The sequence below is a fragment of the Lepisma saccharinum genome, chromosome 15, assembly GCF_977018435.1.
Source record: "Lepisma saccharinum chromosome 15, izLepSacc3.1, whole genome shotgun sequence".
NCBI classification, from domain to species: Eukaryota; Metazoa; Arthropoda; class Insecta; order Zygentoma; family Lepismatidae; genus Lepisma; species Lepisma saccharinum.
The window spans coordinates 54,319,567-54,342,742 of record NC_139243.1 but is presented as its reverse complement, the minus strand read 5'-3'; the positions used below and the strand labels follow the sequence as shown (position 1 = coordinate 54,342,742).

The window sequence follows — 23,176 nt, the reverse complement described above, 5'->3', positions numbered from 1 at the left end:
AGGAGAAAATATCACCCCTGCTACCAAACATGCTAATGCAGCATAGAGACTGTAGCACCCCTTGTTACAACACCTATTGGTAATTAATATTATTAATATATTAATATTAACATTAATATTATTTTACCTGGCTTTCTCTTCTTCTTCTTCCATCTTGTGCTCCTCCATGAGCTTCTGCATTTCCTCTGCTCTCTGGATCCGTCTTTGTTCCAGAATCAGATCCACGGCTCGTTTGTGCTCGAGCTGCTTCATTCGTCTTTTCTGCGCACTCAGCTGCTCAAGTCTTGCCTCTTCGGCGTACCTCTCCATGAGCTGTAATGGAATTAGGTTCTGATTAGTCTAAGTGCAAAGGGGAGATTTAAAGATAGGGGCGGGGCATTACATTGTCATGGGTGAGATGCACAGACTACATTTTTGACAATAAGTAACTATTCTACTGATAGTTAAGCAATACTTTTCTTGCCGTTTCTGTGCAATGAATTATGAAAATAAACACTGTTGATTAAACATAACTGCCCTTAGAATAGTGTAGTGTCATGGCATTTAGTATTGAGAAACTCTGCACTACTGTCAATCTCACGAAATGTGTAAGACATATTTCAGTGTGTTTTTGAAATGCAGGTACACTGAACAGGAACAAGGCTGAAAATAACTTATTGGTATGGTAAGGCAGATGAACTTAGCTTCTGCATAGTGATGTCGCTTTTGTGTTGTATAGTGCAAAGCGATATCTATACCTCCACCCCACATGCCTTTAAGTACCTTTTACCTACATAGTGTAATGATTATCTAATAAAGGTTTGGATCCAGAGGCGTACATTCGGGGCTATCTGCGAAGCTCCGACTTAGTGAATAATATTCAGAAAAAAATATCTATCAGAAAATGTGCATAAAATTGCTCATTTCAATAAGATGAACCTGATTTCTTAGGAGTTGGAAACATTGCCCACTTTCTTTTGAGTTTGCGAGACTGCTGGCCCAGCTCCGGCGGGCAACTCCATGGGGGTGACAGGGCTACCTTAAGAATCACCCGATCAATGTTGCAAACCAATTTTCCCCAGCATGTAATTTCCCCAGGATCGGGGAATTGTGGAACCAAACTGTTACAGGAGAGAGAACAGGGTTGCATATGATGAGGGAAAAACCCTCTGAACTTCCTCAACAGTCTGAGTCAATGTTGCAAACCAATTTTTCCCAGCATGTAATTTTCCCAGGAATGGGGAATTTTGAAGCCAAATTACTGCAGCCAAGGGGAAAGTATGTCATATGGCAGGGACAAGAACATCATTGAATGCTTGCAGAAGAGTTGGAAAAGAGGTCTTGACCTTCAAACAACTAGAGATACAGTGGGGGAGTACAAAATTGTTGGGTGAGTGGGAATGGTTTATGAGTGCATCTAAAAATTACTGAAATGACAAGGACCAGTTCTAGTCTAGATCGCGTCTAGCAGTCTTGGTGCGTGAAATTTATTTAGAGGCAGCGTGTGAATACAGTAGTGAGTGGATTGTACTTTTGTGAATGATATGTGCTGTGTTGTGTAGTGAACTGAAATGAGGGACATAATTAACAAGCTGTCTATTCGGCTTACGAATGACGATAAGCTCCAAATTGTTGTGGATTTTTCTTGTATGTCCACTTTATGAACAGATAAGCTAATGGGGATAAGATCTGCAGTTAACCTTTTGCTGCCCAAGGCCTTTTTCACAAGTAAGCCTCTGGGTACAGAGCCGATTTTGAGCAAAATGCAGAGTTTCAATTAAATGAGTGTAGATCGGAAGCTAATTGCCCTAGAGAGATGAGTGATATACCGTTGTATGCGGAATGAACCAGAGATTCAGACTATATGAAATTTTTGCAAATTCGGTGTATATGTGGTGGGGGGGGGGGAGGGGGCTAACTCTCAAAATTCCAAAATTTCGGAAAAAAAATTTGGTTCCCCCACCCTCCTCCCAAGAAAAAAGTACATGACAGTGTCGACATGCACATGGAAATGATCGCTGACATGTAAGGAACACAAAAATATTTGCATTATCATCATATGATCAATGTAACTTGAGTTGTACCCCCAAAAGGAATGGTCGGCACGCCACTGATTCAAGCTTCAAAATGCAGCGGTACCTTGAAATGACTATAGCTCAGAAACTAAATGCCCTAGAGATATGAAAGATATACTGTTGTACGCAGAATGAATCACAGATTTAGACGATATATAATTTAGGCACATTCGGCGTATATATGGAGGGGGAAAGGGGGGAAATCCCCTGAAAATACTTTTTTTTAAAAAAATGGGGTTTTGCCCCCCGCCCCCGAAAAAAAAAGGATATGAAAAGTTCAAAATGCACATAGAAATTATCGCTGGCATGTAAGAAACAGAAAAATATTTGCATCATTGTCGTATGACCAATGTAACTTGAGTTGTACCCCCAAAAGGAATGGTCGGGACGCCACTGATTCAAGCTTCAAAATGCAATAGCTCAGAAACTAAATGCCCTAGAGATATGAAAGATATACTGTTGTACGCAGAATGAATCACACATTCAGACGATATATAATTTATGCACATTCGGCATACATATGGAGGGGGAAAGGGGGGGAAATCCCCTCAAAAATACTTTTCTTTAAAAAAATGGTGTTTCCCCCACCCCGAAAAAAAGTCAAAATGCACAAAATGCAAAATTAATGCAAATTTGGTGTATATATGGAGGGGGAAGGAAGAAAAACCCCAAAAATTATTTTAAAAAATTGTCACTTCACCCAAAAAATGTCCTCGCACTTGGGCACAAAACGACACCTACGCACAACATTCACGGACGAAAAGCTAGAACGTAGTGACAAATGAGTGCCTATTCTTGCAGCTGCTTGAAATTCTATTTTTAGACAATGCTGGGTAACCCCTGTTGCCACTTGTGGACACTTGTGCTAAAAAAAACAAAGGTTTCCTTCAGCGCACTTTGAAATTCCATTCTCACAACGCAGATTCAACAACCAGTCTTCACCCTCCCCCCTGCTTGCACCCTCACGGAAAACTTTCATTTTGACATCAGATACTGATAAACAAGCTTCCTTCGACTGCACTTAGCAGGAGGGAGTGAAAAGCATTGCTTTAGAACAACAAAGTCGGTCTTCCTTTGTCGGCAAAAAATTGACCTTGAAAAGAGACGCAAAAGAGAAGTCCTTCCCCCATTTTCATGAAGACAAAAAAAATGCAAAAAACCATTTCTGTTAAATACATGTGTTAGGAACAATATAAAAAAATAAAATCGAAATTCTAGCCAAAAATAGAAAAGTTATAACGTAAAAACTACGACATTGACACAGCGTCTCGATCGAGATGCTTGGTACCCCGAGGGTTACTTTTGGGTATCTCGTTCGAGATGCTTGGGCACCAAAAGGTTAAACCACCATGTATCGAACCCAGGACCCCTTAGTTTCAAGGCAACGACGTTATCACTGCACCAACAAGGAGTACCCGAACTTAAAATCGTGAAAATGGGTAGGTTTAAATTTTATTTTTATTCTCGTATATAGGCCTACATAATATTTCACAATATGGGCCTCTTATTTATGCAAATAAGAATGCAATTCTTGAAATCCTTTCCTTACTGACAGTGTACATTCCCATCTGTTATTTATGAGGTATATATTTTTAATCACAGTCACATCACTTCAACCCACCACCCCAAATGAGTTAAAAAAACAAAAAGACCCCCACCAGCATATTTTTGTCCATCCGAACACTATGATATGGTGCAATACCCCAGGTTCTTAACCCACTATACGCCACTGTTTGGACCACGTGTTCAGTTATATCAATTTTATGTTCTTTCTAGATAACATTGCAAAGGAGACATACCTGTTTCTGATATTCAGCTTCCCTCTCCTTCTCCTCTTGTAACAGAGCCATACGGAGCTTCCTCTGTTCCTTCAGCATCTGCTTTGCTTCTATCCTCTGCCTAATCTTCTCCTCTATTTCTCTCCTTGCGTACTCGGCTGCGATCGCCTTCTGTTCTTCTTCCAACAACTCCTGCATCAGTTCTTCCCTCTCGGCTCTCTTCCTCTGTGGACAAAATAAATTGAATGTTGATTATTACATCAATAAACTTTTCTCATACAAAAGTAAGTGCCCTACTCCAAACAACATATTCATTTTGAAGTGCAATATATTTAATTTTCTTTCCTGAGGAAAATTCCAGGATGATAGTGAAATTAAAATTGTGGGTGCGTCAGAACTGAGGCTACTTTGCACCCGCCATATTAAAAAAGGCCCTTACCATAGCTAAAATCAATACCTACGTATATCTGAGGACTGAAAGCTGAGGCTGTAAAGGGCCACATAAATGGAGATAACACAGGACAACACACAACCATACAGACGATTATCTTGGCCGTATGTCCAGACACCAGAGCATACAGGTACTAGGGTGTTCTACGAGGAAGTGAGGGTGACATTTGGAATCCATCTGTAAAGGTTACGCCCTGAAGATGAAATGAATCACATTTCAAAACATTAAGGAGACCTATGAGTAAGTTATTCAGAATATAATTCCAGAATATTATCTTCCATCACGAACTCCTCAAACTGATATCTTTAAATATATTGTAAAAGTGTCACATCATGAAGTTAACAGCAAATGCACCCACACACACATACAAACATATACTATAGTGCAGTGGTTCCCAGTGTGCGCTGCTGCACTCTGGGGCACCGTGGCTGGCTTACAGGGGCACTGCGAAATGTTCCAATGTTGTCACTGAAATGATATGATTGTTCCACATATGTGCTTATTTAGTACTTTTTACACACAAAATGTTTCTGAATTTGAAATACTTGTTTCTTTTTTAACTTCAAGCAAGCAACCTAACATCACTAACTAAGCATTGCAAGTGTTAGATAGGCCTACATTCTGACTTGGGCACCACAGACATGTCTTGAAACACTGAGGGTGCCGTGAAACTACAAGTTTTGGAACCTCTGCTATAGTGGATGAAAGAAAGGCAGGCCACACAGGATAACATGAAAAATGAGAAGGAAATAGGAAACAATCACCAGACACCTTCGAATGTACGTAAAGATGAGGAAAAATATGGGTATCTTGCCATTGTCGAAATGTGCGAGTGGTAGGGCATGTGTGGGAAATTTGGATAGTTGGGAATGGGAATGAGAGGGTGGCAATTTGATTTGAAATGTTACTGTGAGGCCTTATTTAGGCAAGGAGGTGTTAGGGAATGTGAGTAAAAGGTGGATGATTGTTACATAGAAGCAGTCATTAAGAGAGGCTATGTGACTGCTGGTATGGATAGTGAAAGTAAAGTCCAGACTTTAGGTGAAGGAGTGGTAATTGTTGATACTGAGGTTGAGGACTGCAGATATTTCATGCAGGTAAAAGGCACCCCCAGATATTGCAGGTGAGAATATATACAAGGTTTAAAGCATGGCAGGTTCCTTTTGGGTGGAGGCTAAATTTGCCTGTGGCAGTGTGAATCTGAGGATAGGGTAAAAGCCACCACAGATCTGGCAGATGAGAATGTATACGAGGATGAAACCTGCATCGAAACACCCCAGTAAACATCAGAATCTCAACGATCACCACCATCCACCCAAAAACTCTGATTTCACCATTACCACTCAACAGCCACAACATTAAATTCAATGGTTGTTCCAAGTAGCCCGTATCCAATTATTATCTGTCTTGGAAATGATAGGAAAGGCCCTACATGTAATTTATGCACACTGGCATATCCTCCCCCACCCCTGGACTCATATTTATGGTGAATAAGAGAGCAAGATTTCGGTACAAAAACTGGACACATTTCAGGAACAAAAGAGGTATATAAAATTATAAATACAGTAAAACCTCGTTAATCCAGACTAATGGGGGAGATAAGTTGACCGGAACAAAAGAGGTACAGTCGACTCGAGATTAACCGAGGCTCCGGGTTAACCGAGGGAGTGGTTGGAAAACATAGCGTTTCATAAGCCACCCCCGGTTTGTTTATGGAGTAGTCAAGTCACCATCCACACTGCAAGTGTTCGTTACATTGTCGGCGTATCCGATTGTTACGGTGGTGTTTAAGTCTGTGTAGGCCTATTCTAAGCGGAAAAATTAATCTTCTCATTTATGTTGTACTAGTAATAAATAATTGCTATACAGTTTTAAGTGTTGTTTCGTCATTTACGACCTATTAACACATTATCTCCGTATTATCCGAGTTTTTCCATATCCGAGGTAATCTCGGTCCTAATTAGCTCGGATAATCACAAGTCTACTGTATATAAAATTATAAATACAGTGAAACCTTGTTAATCCGGACTATTGGGGGGATAAGTTAATCAGTTTAATGAAAGCCCGGATTAACTGAAATAACCTAAAAGAACAGTAGAAAACGCATTAAAACTCCGTTTATAGCAACAAAATATGTTTATTATGGTGTATTTAAAGGGCATGAGCCTAAATACACTATACAGTACAGTAAAATGTAAAGCAATACTGTACATACATACGTATGCGAGACCCATACATTACGATGATGTGCCCAACGGACCTGGCTCTGCATCACTCGAAACACTTGCTGTGTTTTTTTTACAAACTTGTTGCTGAATGTTGTTCAACTTCAAAAATGTGTGTGTTGGCTTAAAGTACGGTGAGTCCGTTCTGAGAGTGTGACAGGCGGAAGGCAAATTGTAAGGCTATTTGAATTGGTGTCTTGTTATGGAAAAGTGTCACATTTGTACAGCCATGTATTATAGTGACTAGAGTTTTACGAGAATATGTCAATGCGGTTTCTTTCCAAAAGTCTGCAGAAAACAGAGCTCATCAGTGGTTGACTGCCTCTTCTTTGGGAAGTTCTCCCATGGACGTTGGATGTATGTATTCTAAGGCATTACGGAGCAATATGATGAATGTGATTGTTCACTTCGAGCCACATTTAAAACCTTGTATTCTGTTTTTTTTTTTTTTTTTTTTTTTTTTTTTTGCATGTACAGATTAACAAGGTTTTACTGTATAACCCTAAATTTTATTTATTATTTACAGCAGAATTAATAAATCTTCCATGGTTTGCATAACTCACAGGATAATTCAGACTTCAAAAAGTGTCATGTTGGTAAATAAACTCTAAATTTTGTATTTAACAGTTTATTTCGCATTTTGCAGTTAATTTCACACCATGTCTTGACAAAACAAGGTAGGAAAATGCACCTCACATGTTTCAAACACATAAATGAACATTATAGTGTGATATTTCACATTTCGTTTTTCCATCAAAAACAAAATATGCATCTCATCTTTGCTACAAGTAACAATGTTTATCTTTTACACATGCTAAAGTGTTGTCGCCTTGGCACATGAGCACATTGAGTTGGAGGATCCCAATCCAAATTAACCCAGATTTGAGTCCTTGCATGGACATGGGTGTTCACTATGAGTGCCACTTTATAAATTTCATCTAATCATCTTCATCTTCACAATTAGCCAAAAATGGTACAAAAGCAATGTAAAATAGGATTGATTGGCTGATTGATTTGGTTCATCTTACTTCACTTTTCCCCTACTTTTGGCTAATCGTGAAGATGAGGGTGAATGATGGATGATATGATCAAATTAATGAAGGGACACTCACAAAGAACAACAATGCCTGGGCTCGGATTCGAACCCGACACCACTGGCATAATAGCATGTGGTGCTAATTACTACACCACAGAGGCCGGCACAATGTAAAATTGGAAACATTAAAAAAAAAAGTAAAGTAAAGTGTTCCCCTGTGTTTAGCACCACGCCATGAAGGCATATAGGGGGTGTGGGGGTAATGTCCCACATTCAAAAGTATCATAATATTTCAAGAAACATAAATAATAAATCTGTTTCCTAAAAGCGAAAAAGTAGTCAATATTTGTATACTAGAAGTGATCAATGAGATTGAAGGTACTGGGAAAATTGAATCAAAGTATACTTTTTAAATTTTTACAGGAATGCAATTTAAAGATCAGGGGTGTATGCTGAGTCCAAGAAGTGCTTATCTCCTGTGCTCTTGAATTTATAATTACTAAGTGATACTTGCCTCTTGTGTGATAAGTTCTCTGGCTATTCTCTCCGTAACAGCAGCTTTCGCCTCTTCCTTCTTCCTTTTTTCTTCCATCCTAGCTAGGTGCCCACTCTCCTGGGCTTTCATATGCTCCAAGATACGCCTAGAAGTAAGCAGAATTTACAATTTACCTAAAGCAAACACTCTGCACAGTGGCAAATGAAACTGAACATACCAGTTTGTCCACATAACTACATGGATTTTAGGTTTTTAACCTATTATTTTCCTTTGCAGGTAAATATGAAATAACAAGTTATATAAGAGTTTCATTAAAAAACGAAACAACTGACGAAGTTTTATAATGCCTAAAATAACCTATTTTGCTTGTTAGAACCTATTTTAGGTTTATGTGCCTAAATTAAACCTTTTTTTTAGGTTTTACAGGATTTTTATATCTCACAGAGGTATTTACTAGGTTTGGTGGCGAAATAATTCCATGACTGGCCTGTTTGAATCATGTTTCCTGACGACTTCCCTCCCTCCAAGTATATGTTGTTCATCAAAGCTTTAATAAAACAAAATGTCTAAGGCACTGTTACCTGCAGACAGTGGCGGCGAAAGGGGACAGTTCCCCCTTACTTTTTACCCGTGCACCATAGACTCTTAATGCTAAGCCTTCCCTACTAAGATAAAGTAAACTGTCCTTGCCCCCCCCCCCTCCTTCCCATTCTCAGTTTTGCCACCCAATTGTCTCTACTGCCTGCACAGTCCCAAGTGCAAACTTCTGATCTGTGTGGCCTTGCTCACTCTCGTGTCAGTTTGGTCCTTTTTGGCATCCACGCCTTGGGAAGGAATGTTTCAGCATTCAAATTTGCACTACTGACTATGTTCCTGTTGAAAGATAATTTTCAGGATATGAAATGATCCTCACAGACAAGAGGTGGAGTTTGAGTGTGGATAACGCAAAAAGATTCATAGTGGTCAATAGGACCATGAAAAAATTCAAGTATAATTCCTGGTTTTCTAGGCAAACTTTCCAAAAATTCAAGGATACAAGCAGATGTTTTCACTATTCCAACCTTCCATATTACCGACTCTCACCCACCCTTGCACACACAAAAATATTAACAATGTAAAGGGTTTGTAAGATTCCAATGTACCAAAATATTTACCTAATCAACTTGAAGATATATTATTCTGCAAAACGACACTAACAAATCGAAGTACAGGTGTATCAATGTAAATTCACTATACTGTAAAAAGTAGCAAGACTTCTTGACCACAAGCATATCTATTGATTTTTTACTTTTTCTTGTATTTCCTGTCTAATAGATGATTGGGATAAATGAATACCTGGGCAACACTGGGTAATCAGCTAGTTTATTGTATAAAATAGTTCTGGTAGGTTGATATGATATAGTTGTAATGGAATACTTACATGTTTCAACATTCACTTTATCTTTATGTTCCCATTACAGTGCAAGTATTGCATTGCTTTAAAGTAGGAATGTGACGAAGCTGAAAATTAACCGATGCCGATGTACGCACGAGTTTTGGAAGCATTTCTGAAAGTAACTTCTTCTCTTATCACAAATCTGTCCAGCAACACTGAACACTGATGCAGCAGGCATACTCAGGTATTTTCTTACCACTTGCTTCAGGTTTGGGTACTCATTTATATTTTGAATTTCCAATACAACAGCGAATCCTGGTCACGTGGACTAGTTTTGAGGTAGGTTGATCCTCTGAATGAGAGTTTGCAATACTTTTATTACAAAAACTCTACAATGATGAAGAATCATAACCTAATTTTCAATAAATCTTACAAAACTAAAATATAAAACTTATTACTCCCTCTGTCCCATAATTATAGTCTGGTATGCCAAAATGGTAGTACAGGAATTACAGACGAAGAGGCAGTGAGGAGAGGCACAGTAGATCCATCTTCAAGATTGTGAAGAGGAACAACGTGAACTTATTGCAACGAGCAACAAATACCACCCAGTCGATTACCAAAAGGGGGCATTGGGTTGGAACACACCGGTGTGGCACTGTATGCAAACCGGTCTAGCAAGGCACGCTGCAAATCGTTAGTAGAGCACTCCTTCAGTGAGTACGTGTGAGAAGAACAGCCATGAACACACAACCCATGATAGGAAGCGACAGGGGTAGCAAGAACCTCACGGACAGTGAACGACAGGCAGTGTACGAGTTTCTGTTGGAAAACAGTATAGCTGGCATAGTGAAGAAAGGTGCCATGAAATGAGCATCCAAGGTGGGAACAACTACAGGATTCCCTATATGCAAAAAGCACACTTGAACCGCCGCAACGTCCTGCCATCTCTCTTGCCTCGGAACATTTATGACGAGGCTACAGCACCACTGCAGCACTAGATCTAGCTCGTTGATGGGATGACAACCTTCCTGGACCAACAATCTCTTTCGTCTTGATGTTTTATTTTATCGAACTTCTTGGTCACTTTGTATTGATCCTGGATTGATTACTTTTTATTTATGTTCTTTTGGATACTTGATCGGCCAATTTGTACTGATCCTTGAGTAATAAAGTTTTATGACTCATTCCCGTGTTTCATTTTCTTCTTCTGTATACACCAATGTCAAAGTTTGAATATCGGACAATTACTATGGGACAACAAACAAAGGTGTACCGGACAATAATTATGGGACAGAGGGAGTAGAAGGTAAGACTCTAGTATTTTCTGTACCGGTTTAAATATCGGATTTTTGCTGATGCCAATATGTCAATTTCTGCCGATTTTCATACATCTGTAATCGGCTTCGCACATTCTTAGTTTAAAGTGAATATCAACGCAGCCCAGAGGATTGGCATGTATGTAACCAGTGTTACGCAGGTAACAGCAAAATGTAAAGAATTAAAAAGTTGTTTAAAAAAAATAACAACATATTTAAATATGTTTACCAACAGTGTTGCAGACGAGAAGATATTGCAGACATTATTTCTCCAGCCGACAGAAGAGCAGAGAGAGGCAGTTCCACTACCCTGAAGAGGTGACGAGAGGAGAGGGTGCCAATGCAAGGGAAGAGTGGGGGAAGACTTTGGGACAGTGTGCTACAGTGTTATTCATATGCCTGATTAGGGGCCCAGTTACCGGTCAGGCCAGGGTTGTTACATTGGATTGGCAAAAAAGAGCTAAATTCCGCTTAAAATGTGGATAGTATTTCTGTTAAGCAACTAGAGGTAGACTGCAAAGCCAAGGCTGGCTTGAACTACAACTGAGACTGGTTGGATAATAGATGAAAAGATAGTTACTTGGTGCGGTTCGTGATTTGGACAAACCTTGCACTAAAGAACTAAGTTGGCAGTAGTACGTACAGCTGTTCCAGAAACTGACTGTTGCTGAAGGAGCGGAATTCTGTCATCTGCTCGCTGCACAAACGTTAAGCTGACCACCGAGAAATGTGTGGTTCTTCTTCTTCCCCTTGCAAAGAAAGAGAGATGAAGAATTGACAAGGCTCCACCACTAGTCATGAGATTTTCATGGTTACTATCTTGTGAGTGAGTGGTAGTTCTTTCTAGGAGTTTTGTGGCTAAGGAGATTGAAAAAAACGAAATGAACAAAAATCTAGATCGAAGGCATGTTTTTTTTTGTTTCATTTTTTTTGGGGGGGGGGGTTGAAGATGACAAGTCCAGCAGGCATAATTGTTGTATTGATGGCCGATAACACTTTTGAAGAAGTCACGCCACGCCACTGACGAAGCTTATCCTGAATGAATGAAATTTATCCAAAATGAAGGCACCTAATCATTCCTGCATTAAAAACAAGGTACAAATAACAGTGTTCAACATAGTACAAAAATAAAATGCCACAAAGCAGTATTGATGTGTCAGAAAAATCTCATCCCTGTCACCATGATAAAAAGTAAGCACACTCAATAAAACTCAGGAGGAGCTAGACTCTGGCTTCTGCACAAGCAGGTGCAACATGGCAGAGCTGTGGGTATTGACATTTTTTGTAACGCGAATCATTTTTTTGCAATCAGAAATCCTAATCTGTATTATTTTGGTAGTGAAAGGCCAAGAAAAATAAAATCGAAAACAAAAAAAACATCCAATTCTCAACACGGGAACATGAAACTTTAATTTTTTTTGTTTTTAGTCCACCTTATGCACAGATAGGCTAATCGGGACTGGACCTACAATTTAAACTGGGATCTGAACCACTATGTGCCTCCACCGGGTTTTGAACCTGGGACCCCTTGATTACAAGATGACGATGTTACCACTATGCCACGAAGGCATATAGGTGTGGAGTTAGGGCCCCCACACTTTCTTGATCACAGCCGAAGGTGGGGGTGATGTGATTAGCACCATGCCCCTCGCTGCCTTACCCCCTAAAGTTTCCTCCAGGTACCCACTTTGTACGATGCTGGGTGGGCACCAGAGCCAGTTGAACAGGTGGAAAAAATCCTGGTTCTCCCCCACTGGTGATCGAACTAAGGTCTCTCGCATGGTAGTCAGACACACTAACATTTGTCTTTTGATAATTAATAATCATCAAATTAAAAATAATAACCTCAAAGGGTAAAGTTTTATTTATTGTAACCTATTTATTGGTTTTTCACTATCAAAAAATTTATTGTAACCTATTTATTGGTTTTTCACTATCAAAAAATTTATTGTAACCTATTTATTGGTTTTTCACTATCAAAAAATAAAAAAGGATTCTGATGACTAGGGCTCGGAAGTTGAGGAAAAATCCTTTTCCTAGTGTCCAAATACGAGGCCCAACATAATATACAGTACTGTGCAAATTAATGCGGACAAAGAGAAAAATATACATTTTTTTTAGTTTTTACACTCTTTATGTGAGATAATCGAATAAATACGTAACAGATTTATACTAGTAGTATCAGCTAACTTTTTGATGCGTACTTGAGAATGTTTACAACAATTGCAAGGTTTGAAGCATTGTTGTTGGTGTTTCATTGTTGTCGTTGTGTAATGCCAATATTATTAACCAACAGACTTCTGTAGAAGCTTGGCTGTAGTAAACATGCTTTTGTTGGGCTCCGTGTTCCTACGAGTTTTCATTATGGATATAACACCCAGAAAATGTTCTAGAATTATTACACTGAGTGAGAACACATCCATGACTGTGCGGCAAATCGCTGAAGAGGCTGGTGTTGGGAAATGAGCGGTGTCAAAAATTATCAGAAACTACAGGGCAACTGGTAGTTTTTCTCCAAAGCGAAAAGGAAAGTGTGGTAGAAAACGCAAAACAACACCTAGAAGTGACACGTTACTGCTAAGAAACAGTAAAATTCACCCATACAAAACAAGTGTGGACCTGCAACGTGATTTGCTTTCTGCTGGGATCAGTATTGATGCATCAACTGTTCGACGTCGCTTACTTGAAGTAGGAAGAAAATCCAGGAAACCGGTTAAAAAGCAATTGTTGACAACTAAAATGAAGACGAAATGCCTAAAATGGGCTAAGAAATACCAGAAATGGACAGTCGCTGATTGGAGGAAGGTAATATTCTCAGATGAGTCTCACTTTGAAGTGCATGGCTACAAAGCATCTGTTGTGCGACGAAGTCCAGGTGAACCTTTACGACCTGAACATTGCATTCAGACAGTCAAACACTCACCCAAGCAAATGTTTTGGGGATTCTTTACTTGCAGTGGACCTGGAGGGCTCGTACCAGTGGATGGAATGATGAATTCCGCAAAATACATTGACATATTGAGGCGCAGAATTGTCCCACTCATTCAAAATCCCACTAACAACGGACAAGAAATTTTTCAGCATGACCTTGCTCCTTGTCACACATCAAAGTCTGTACGTAAATTTGCTTCTGACAACAATTTAACGATTCTAGATTGGCCAGGGAATTCACCGGATATGAACCCCATAGAAAACTTATGGGGTATTGTGAAGAAACGTGTTGCAAAAATGGACTGTTCAACGAAGCAAAAGGTCATTACCAATGTGATTCATGTGTGGTTTCATGACAGTGATATCAAAGTTATGTGTTCAAATTTGGTTGAATCAATGCCAAACCGCATCAAGCAGCTAATAGCAGCCAAAGGAGAACATATTTCATATTAGTGTAAGTGTACGTTATGTACATAAAATGGAAAAAATATATATTTTTTCTCTTTGTCCGCATTAATTTGCACAGTACTGTATGTTTATTTTGGGTCATTGTAGGCCAGAAAAAGGTGGGTTTTATTTGTCCTTTTTTAACCTTTTTTTAGGTCTTAACAGCTTTTTTTTTCAACTTTGCCTTTTTTTAGGATTTAACAGCTTTTTTTTGCAACTTCACCTTCTTTCGACTACGTTTTTACTGCACATTCTCAATTTGAATCATTATCAGTTCATCACCTCTTAAACATCCTTTCTGTAGTAAAGAAATAAAAAAAAAGAGAGAAATAAATATATTTTAACTGATCCCTGAAACGAGAGAAAAACGTTTTTGGAAGACTGAAGCAGGTACGGTACACGGTCCTTTAACCGTAACTTGTGTGGAAGGTCGTGCTGTAAGTGGCAACTTTATCTTATTTTGAAGCTTTCAGCACGGTGTATACGACCAGACAGCACGCGCTTGAAAAGATCTGGAGGTGCCGCGCAGAGGGAGGGGGTGGGGAGGTTAAAATGAAGTTATTAATTAATTTGGATCACATTTATACTTCCTTTTTTCAGTTTTTAGGTCCTTTTTTTTGATATTTTTAGGTCTTTTTATAGGTCTTTTTTTTTGGCAATTTATAGGTCTTCAACTTCCGAGCCCTACTGATGACAAAACAACAGCATCGCCTGCAATGCTGTTTTTTGACAAAATATTTATGGTCAAATATCATGTACTGTGTCACATTTAACAAAAATAAAAGAAAACTACTGAAAAATTCATACCTATTCTCCTCTGCTAGCCTCTCCTCTTCTTTCTGCTTCCATATCTCTCTTGCTTGGTGGAACAATTCTATTTCCTCCTTGGTCTTCTGTTGCTTTCTCATCCTCTCTTCTTCCTCCCTGAAAAGTAATGGAAGCGATTAAATAAACTTTACTGTTGAAAGAAACGTTCAATTACTTACGAAATGCAATGGTAAAAAAGCAACTTCTTATGAAAATAAAAAAAATATCATTTTATACACTGGCTTACTGTTCTACATAGTGTAGATGGTTAGAACATTTGCTTCCTGGTGTACTTAACATTTGGTATCCTCAATCTCCTGGAATGTTCAGGCGTGAACAGGAGAATTCCACAGGAAACGGAGATTACAAAGTACAGCGGAACTGGCTGCTATATAAGCAAAGGGTGCCGCATCGTTGCGAGTACCAACCAGTGCCGCCACCAGGAAGCAGAGGTAAGTGCTGGCGCATCCCTCAGCCACATATCTTTCTCCTCCTATTATTCATTGTTCAATCCTAGTAAACAGTTAAAATCATCTACCTTCTTTTATTACCAAAAGTGTTCTAACTTATCATGGCTAACTAGGCAATTTAAGATATGTATGTTGTGGCGCTTCAGTAGTGCAGGAATGCGTGCAAATGGGAACCCTAATGATGCACACCCAAAGGACCACATACGCAAAAAGTCCCTTTCGTCATGAACATCTGAAAGGGGGAGCAAGGGGGACCATGCCACCCCCTGGAAAATGAAGGTAAAAAGGTAAAGTGCTCCCCTGTGCATAGCACCACACCATGAAGGCGTACAGGGGTGTGGGGGTAACGCCCCACACTTTCTTGATCCGCACGTGGTTGGGGTGATGTGATCAGCATCACGCCCCTGACTGCCTTTAGCCCCCAGGGTTTCCCCCAGGTACCCATCTTATTCGACGCTGGGTTGGCGCCAGGGCCGCTTCCGGATTTGAACTGGCCGGGGATCGAACCCGGGTCCTTTAGCATGGTAGTCGGACGCGTTACCGACTGAGCCACCGCAGCCTGGAAAATGAAGGTCCATCTAAAAAATTTATGTATATATTTCACATATAATTTCATTTCAGTCATTGTAATTTATATTAATTATTATAAGGGCGTTGAAGGAACATGATAATGTCAGACCGAAACAGTGTTTTTTGAGCGGACATCACTATTATGGGAGAAAAATGCCCCCTTTCTCCCTCTGAAGAAAATTACCTTGCTTGCCCCTCTCTGGAATAAATTCTGCAGACGTCTATGCCTAAGGTTGAAGATGATAACGAAAGGTAGACAGACACACAAAATTATGGGTCCCAATATGGATAAGAACTGTATAATATTACATAATACTTTTAATGTAATAGAAAACAATGCCCCAAAAGTACACCATGCGGTTAACAACCTGTAAATATTCAACCAACGTAAACTAGTTCCAATCTGTTAAACATTAAGAGACTCTGGTATATTTAAGTTAAGGTTTGATCCACAGTGTAGCACTCTGTGGGTCATGCACAACGATTTTTAGCGATGCAATGCATCAACAATCTTATTTGTAGTAGATGCAAAATCTTTCAATAAAGCACACATTTATTATTCACTAAGTTTGTGCTTGCTCATTGTTTCATTTTGTTTAATGTATGTGACAATGCTCCATATTTTCACTCCACTGAAACTGTCTGAACACTACCATTTACATGACTCACATTACGACTCACGCAGGGTAAATTTTTACCATCAAATTTGTCAATATGAATAAGCTTTATTGAAAAATATGCACTGCTACTTGTTAAGACATGTTCATCTTCTGACATGATATCATCCTGATCACTTTACATAGAGTCAGAGTCTCGACAACTATATTTTCCATGCTCCTTCTCTGATGAAGATGTATCTCCACCAACAAATTCATCGACTGAAGCTTCAAGACCAGCCTCAATTTCTTGATCAATCTATCTTCTTCATGTTCATTTTAACATTCGGAATAAATCGAAAACTATAATTACTGTTAGTAGACAGGCACATGCAGGGTAAAAACTATCTATGCATAACAACAATGCCATTAAACTACTGTTACTGCTGAACTAATTGTTGGGAGGGAAATCAGGGTGACTACAATTTTTCTAGGACAAAATTCCCTGACTTTTCCAGGTTTCCCCGATCAAGTGTTTATGGCAATTCACGTATTTAAACTAGAGCTGAGCCGATACCACCATTTGCCGATACTGATACCATGACCGATACCCACTGATACTTGTATATTTCCAGTATAAAATAAGAAGGCTAGTTACCGAGTCATACTAACTAGACACATCACTAGGCACATATTTAGAAATATATAATTTGGGGAGCCAGTCACAGCCAAGTGTCTCAGAAATAATAAAAAAAATGTTTCTATTTAATATGTTAATACAATTATTTGTAATAATATGAAAATTAATTAATTAGTACTTAATTTCTCTGATGTGTATGGAGTATTGTTGTATGTAACCACAGACGAAGAAATGGAGGAAAGACAACGTTAATACTATTTTGTTCTTTCTATCTTGACTAAAAAATATTGTTATTACATAAATAGTAAAAAAGATGCTATAAAATCAGAGATAAAACAGCAAATATTCATCATCTAGCTTATGTGTAGTTAAGACCGCTAAAATGTGTGTAAAAACAACAGTAATGACATCGAAATTTATGTCAAAGAAGTAAAAAATTGGATATTTATTGAATAACAAAAATAATGATGGTACGTACATTTGATGAAAAGTAAAGTTTGTGATAAATATTTTATGTACATTATTGTAAGTACATACATATTTAGAGGGGCCTCTCCGATGGTGTCGCCTTGTAATCAATAGAGCGTGGGTTCGATACTCAGTGGAGGCACATAGTGGTTTGGGTCCCACTTTAAGTCCCAATTGGCTTATCTTTCTTAGTACTGTCATTCAAAGCCGTATGTTCCAAATCTAATCTAGGCGGAAATTATTGATTGACTGATTGATTTGCTTTATTTTACTTCGCTTCTTGTGTCTCTTCTGACTAATTTTGCAAAGATGGGGATGAGTGATGATGTGATGAAATTGATGAATGGACACATCCATGCCTAGGTTGGGATTCGAACCCTGGCATCGTAGCACGATGTGCTAACCACTTCGCCACGGGGGCCGGCTTTCGGCAGAAATAAATAGCCATCATTGGCTGATACCGGCAGCCACACGAAAGACAGAAGTGAAGAGGATAAGTATAAATTGCTGATTTCCCTTCGCTCTTGAACGTAGATAAAACAAAGCTAATTTCACAGTGACCATTCATCCCTCTTTTCCAAGAACTCTGCAACTACCTGACCCGGCTTTAGAGTGGTGGGGGGTTAAAAACATCCACCTATCTTACCACCACGAGCTTCAAGCAAGTATTGGCAATGCATTTCCCAGAGTGTTAACTAAGCAGATACATGCCTTCATGGTCACGCTTGGGTTCAGCTTTCACTTACACATGTCTTTGATCTTGCCATCTGCTTCTCAGGAGGGTGGGAGTTTATAATCCAGTGTTTCTAGGAAAATCTATGGAACTTCCTGTGCTGGTCTCCCAATCTGTCACAAGGAAGTGTGAACGAACTTTTAAAAAGGACAAATGTTGAGACGAGCTGTTGCCTTTGCCTGCATTTCTAGCCACTGAAAATCTTTGGTATCGGTAAGAGAAAATCAAACGATACTCACCGATGCAGATACCACCGGTATCGCTCGATACCGATCTTTATATACTGTAATCAAACTGTCCTCAAGACGTGCAGAATGGTTCAGATTCCACTTTGAGCTGCATATGTATCCAGTTGCGATCAGCCCAACAGCATGAAGTGAACAATACAAGCTTTGTCAAACTTATGCATTTTTAAACGTCACAATAAATTATCAGGATTTTCGAAAGGGTGAATCGGGTTACGTATAATTTCGGCCCTCACTTTGCCATCTTTTCCTGCCTTTGTTGTTTCTTTTTTTTTCTCTTTTTTTAGAAATACTGGCTTATGATCCCCACCACCCCCTTTTGGGCATGCCACTGATTGTTATTTACATCCATGTTAATTTAAGATTTATTATTGGATTAGGAAGTCTTGCAGAGGGCAAACACCCCTTCCACCAATAGTTTCCCTGCAAATAACGTGCTTCTTTTTTTTTCCCCCCCTTGTCTTCCCGTCAACGTTTAATATTGCGTGATTTATTTTCAGCACGTGAATGGTTCCGAAGAAAAGCGGCGATTATATTATTCTTAGCATCATGTGCATTTCCTTCCTGCACTGCTCTGTGTTCTCAAGGTGTATATCAGAAGGCAGAACAAGGGGGAAAAAAATTGCTTTTCTTTTACTAACTCCTCGCTTTGTGTCATACTCATGTTTCGTAATCGTCAAAACAAAACAACATTCAGAGAGGAGATTCAAAACAATGCTGTTTTCTTCCCTTCAGAGTAGATGAGTCATACCTCTGATGAAACATTTGGTGCAGGTTGCCAGCTGCCCATTGCTCGCAGACAACCTCTCCCACCGGTTTGTATTGGAAGGGAGGGGGAGACCTAACAAACAGGTGGTGGGTGTGCTTATTCTCCGCCAAGTTGCAGGAAGAAAGAAGGGTACTACTTTACTATAGGGGTGACACCTATACATAATTTATTTCACACTTTTATACATTGCTAACATACTATTCTGGAATGCGGAACATTTCTTTAGGGGAAATAATGAATTTCTAATGAACATAATTTCTTACATTTACGAGTACTTACTGTTACTCGTTATTTCGATTCTGTAACACACATTATGGCGATAGTGTGCTGGTTCATCACGCGTTGTGAGTGTTTTTTGTCGATTTATGCAGTGTTGCAAACTTCTTCACCGGAAAATACCTACTTTCGTGCCCGGATTTGAAATTATGCTAATACCTCACAAACCATTGACGTTAGCCCCAAAAACCTTTTTCCATAAGGTTAGGTTAGGTTAGGCAAGCATAATTAAATTTTTTAAAAAAAAATTAAAAATACTCAACACGTCATGTTATAGTGAAAACACTGAGATTTTGAAACACTGACTACAGGGTTTACGTCATCTAACACACGGAACATTGTGCTCTCGTGCAGAAAGCAAATGGCGGCAGCAGATACAGCATGTCGAACAGAGATTTTAGCAGAAAACAACATGCATTTGCATTAAAATGGATCAAAACTACATTCACAAACTTCCACAACACTACAGAAAATGATTTGCGTAAGTACTTTCTCCTGTAAAAAGTAAGAAATCCGTCACCCTTATAGTAAAGTGTTACCAAAAGAAGGAAGGAAGGAGGGGGAGGGGAGAAGGATCACTGCTTGAAGCTCTGCCATGTTGTCATGTCAAAGCTTCAGACATATGAGCAAGATTTCTGATGCAGGGCATTAAAGAATCATAAAAAGGGCTGAATCCTTCAATTATTGCATAGCTCTGCACAGCGCATGAGGAATGATGGGGGAAGATGGGCGTCTTCTATTTTTCACTTCCAGTACGCTATGTTCGTTGAATGCGTGTATTCAGGTTGAAGAGCAACTGCGTAATTTTAGATGCCAGAGGAAAGCCTCTTAGCCTTTATGTTAATTGGTTAAGATGTCTTGTGTAAGGGTGCTCACTTCCACACGAGCAAGAAAATCGAGGCAGAAATACTTGGCAGGTTTCAGTAATTACAAGACTAGTGATTTGGGATGGAAGATATTGGAAATTTGATATCACGATATATCGTCATAAAAATATTGTCACAGACGATAAGATACTATATTTTTTCCATATTGTGATATCAGTGATATATTGTCTCCACGATATATATCGCCAAATATTATGATGATATATTGCTAAAATATTGTGATGATATATTGCCAACACGATATATATCACCAAATATGATGATATATCGCCGACATGGTATATATCACCAAACATCGTGACGATATATCACAGACACCATATATATCGCTAAAATATCATGACGATATATTGCCAACACAATATATATCGCCGACATGACATATATTGCTGAAATATCGTGATGATATATCACCAACACTATATATATTGCCAAAATATCGTGACAATATATCGTCTAGTTCAGTGTTCCGCAACCTTTTTTTACTCACGGCACACCCCAGACGGGCCTAGACTCAACACGGCACACCAAAATGTCTGTCCCCTCAAAATCATATGAATCTTAATATAATTACGAAATATTACGTCGTTATGTAATCAATTATTATTATTATGTTGATGTTGTTGTTATTATTATAAAACATGAATAGACTTATGCATTTATTAAAAATTTATTAACTTTAATTCACTGTAGAAAATACACATTTCTAATACGAATTTTAAAGTAAATAACTCTACACATACCTTCAATGTGATACCATAGAAAACTATTCTATGGTGATACTTGAGCCTGCTTAGCTGCGCACAGACGGCTAATTCGTGACGGAATCGTTGACAAAGCAAGCCTCATTTCTTCATCGATGGATTTGAGTCTCTCTCTCTCTTTTGTGTTTTAATTGCAGTCAACGTCGAGAAGCCCAGTTCACACAAATAAGTAGTTGAAAATGGTAATAACACATTAACTGCCATCTCGGAGATAGCCGGGTATTCACTACGTATTGACAACCAAAATGCATCCAAAGGCACTTCGAAAAATTTTAATTTCAAAGTTCTGTCTGCTTTCAAATCTGCCAGTTCCTCTTGTAAGCGTAAATTTTCCGGAAGATATTTCGAATCCATACTGAATTGATCACGAACCCAGTCAAAATCTTCAACGCTCTCTCCAAAACATTTTTTGAAAGTCTGCTGCAAGAGTACTAAAGGTTCTTTAATTAAGTCCATCAACACCTTGTTATCGTCAGCAAGGGGCCATATAGTTTGGAACATCTCACACGATCCATTTTCAATTGTCTGTATCTACAAGTTCAACGTATTAATAAATCCTTGAATCTTATCCATACTAGTCAGAATATTTTCATTTCTACCTTGCATTTTTCTGTTTAGTTCATTCAAGTGTACGAAAATATCGGAAAGATGTGCCAACTTAGATATCTATTCATCATCTGCAAATAAATCCGCATACTCATGCCCCTCAATAGTAAAAAATGAAAGTACCTCCTCTTTAAGTTCAAACATTCGCGTTAACACTTTACCTCGAGATAACCATCGTACTTCTGTATGCAGCAGAAGTGTAGTGTGCTCTGATCCCATTTCTTGACACAAAACGTTAAAAAGCCGCATATTTAGGGGCCGCGATTTGATGAACTTCACGACTTTTACTACTTCATCCATCACAATTTTCAGAGGAGATGGAAAAGACTTAGCAACAATGGCTTCGCGGTGAATGAGACAATGGTCGGTTCGTAAGTTAGGATTTACTTCGCGTACTTTACCCACGAATCCTTTCATTCGGCCTGTCATATAAGCCGTACAAACACTAACGCAGTACTCCCATGTTAATTCATTACAGACCACATATTCATTAGTCGTACGAAATATTTCTTCACCGGTTGCTCGCTCGGGTAGTTCTTTGCAAAAAAAAAAAAAAAAGAAAAAAAAGAAGTAAAGAAATTACTTGCAATTACGTCCCCATCAACATACCTTAGGTAGGAAAGAAGTTGTGCGTGACCGCCAATATCGGTGGACTCGTCGATCTGAAGTGAGAACTTTCGACTGCTCTTTATTTTCTCCTTCATAATGTCTTCGATGTCACTGGACATGTCACTAACTCGGCGGCTGATTGTGTCAGCAGAGAGAGGAATTTTTGAAATTTCAGTAGCAGCTTCTGAACCCATAATATTTTTTTACAATTTCTTTACACGCGGGCATTAACAACGTTTCTGCTATTGTGTGTGGTTTTTTGGCCTTTACGATAAGTTCGGCTACCTTATAGCTAGCTTCCTGTACTTTATGTGAAACACGTACCGACGTAGTCATGAGCGTCACTTGTTTTTTTATTTTGTTCCAACAACCGACGAAAATAATTCACATATTTACTTAACATAGAGGAATGTTTTGTTGATAAATGTCGTTTTAATTTACTGGGAACCATCCATAGCAGCATTACTGAGTTTTTCACCACACACAACACACTCAGGGATTGGGCATGTTTTGTCACCACACCAAAAAAAACCGTAAGATAATTAGCTATCACTATATTGCCGGTAAACTACTTTGTTTCTTTTTGTCGGGCTCGATGGTTTCACTACTTACACTCGAGGATGG

General features: G+C 38.9%; 1 protein-coding gene across 3 annotated transcripts in view; it reads right to left on the bottom strand.

The window, feature by feature from the left end:
• LOC145999708 (meiosis-specific nuclear structural protein 1-like) overlaps positions 1–23,176 on the bottom strand; it is a 67,879-nt gene that overhangs the window by 4,849 nt on the left and 39,854 nt on the right. For all 3 annotated transcript variants that reach the window (XM_083136979.1, XM_083136978.1, XM_083136980.1), the window contains exons 7-10: positions 14,920–15,036; positions 8,059–8,185; positions 3,854–4,057; positions 128–312 (exon numbers count right to left, since the gene is read on the bottom strand). In XM_083136979.1, coding sequence (XP_082993105.1) covers positions 128–312; positions 3,854–4,057; positions 8,059–8,185; positions 14,920–15,036 — 633 coding nt within the window. The remainder of the gene's footprint in view (positions 1–127; positions 313–3,853; positions 4,058–8,058; positions 8,186–14,919; positions 15,037–23,176) is intronic.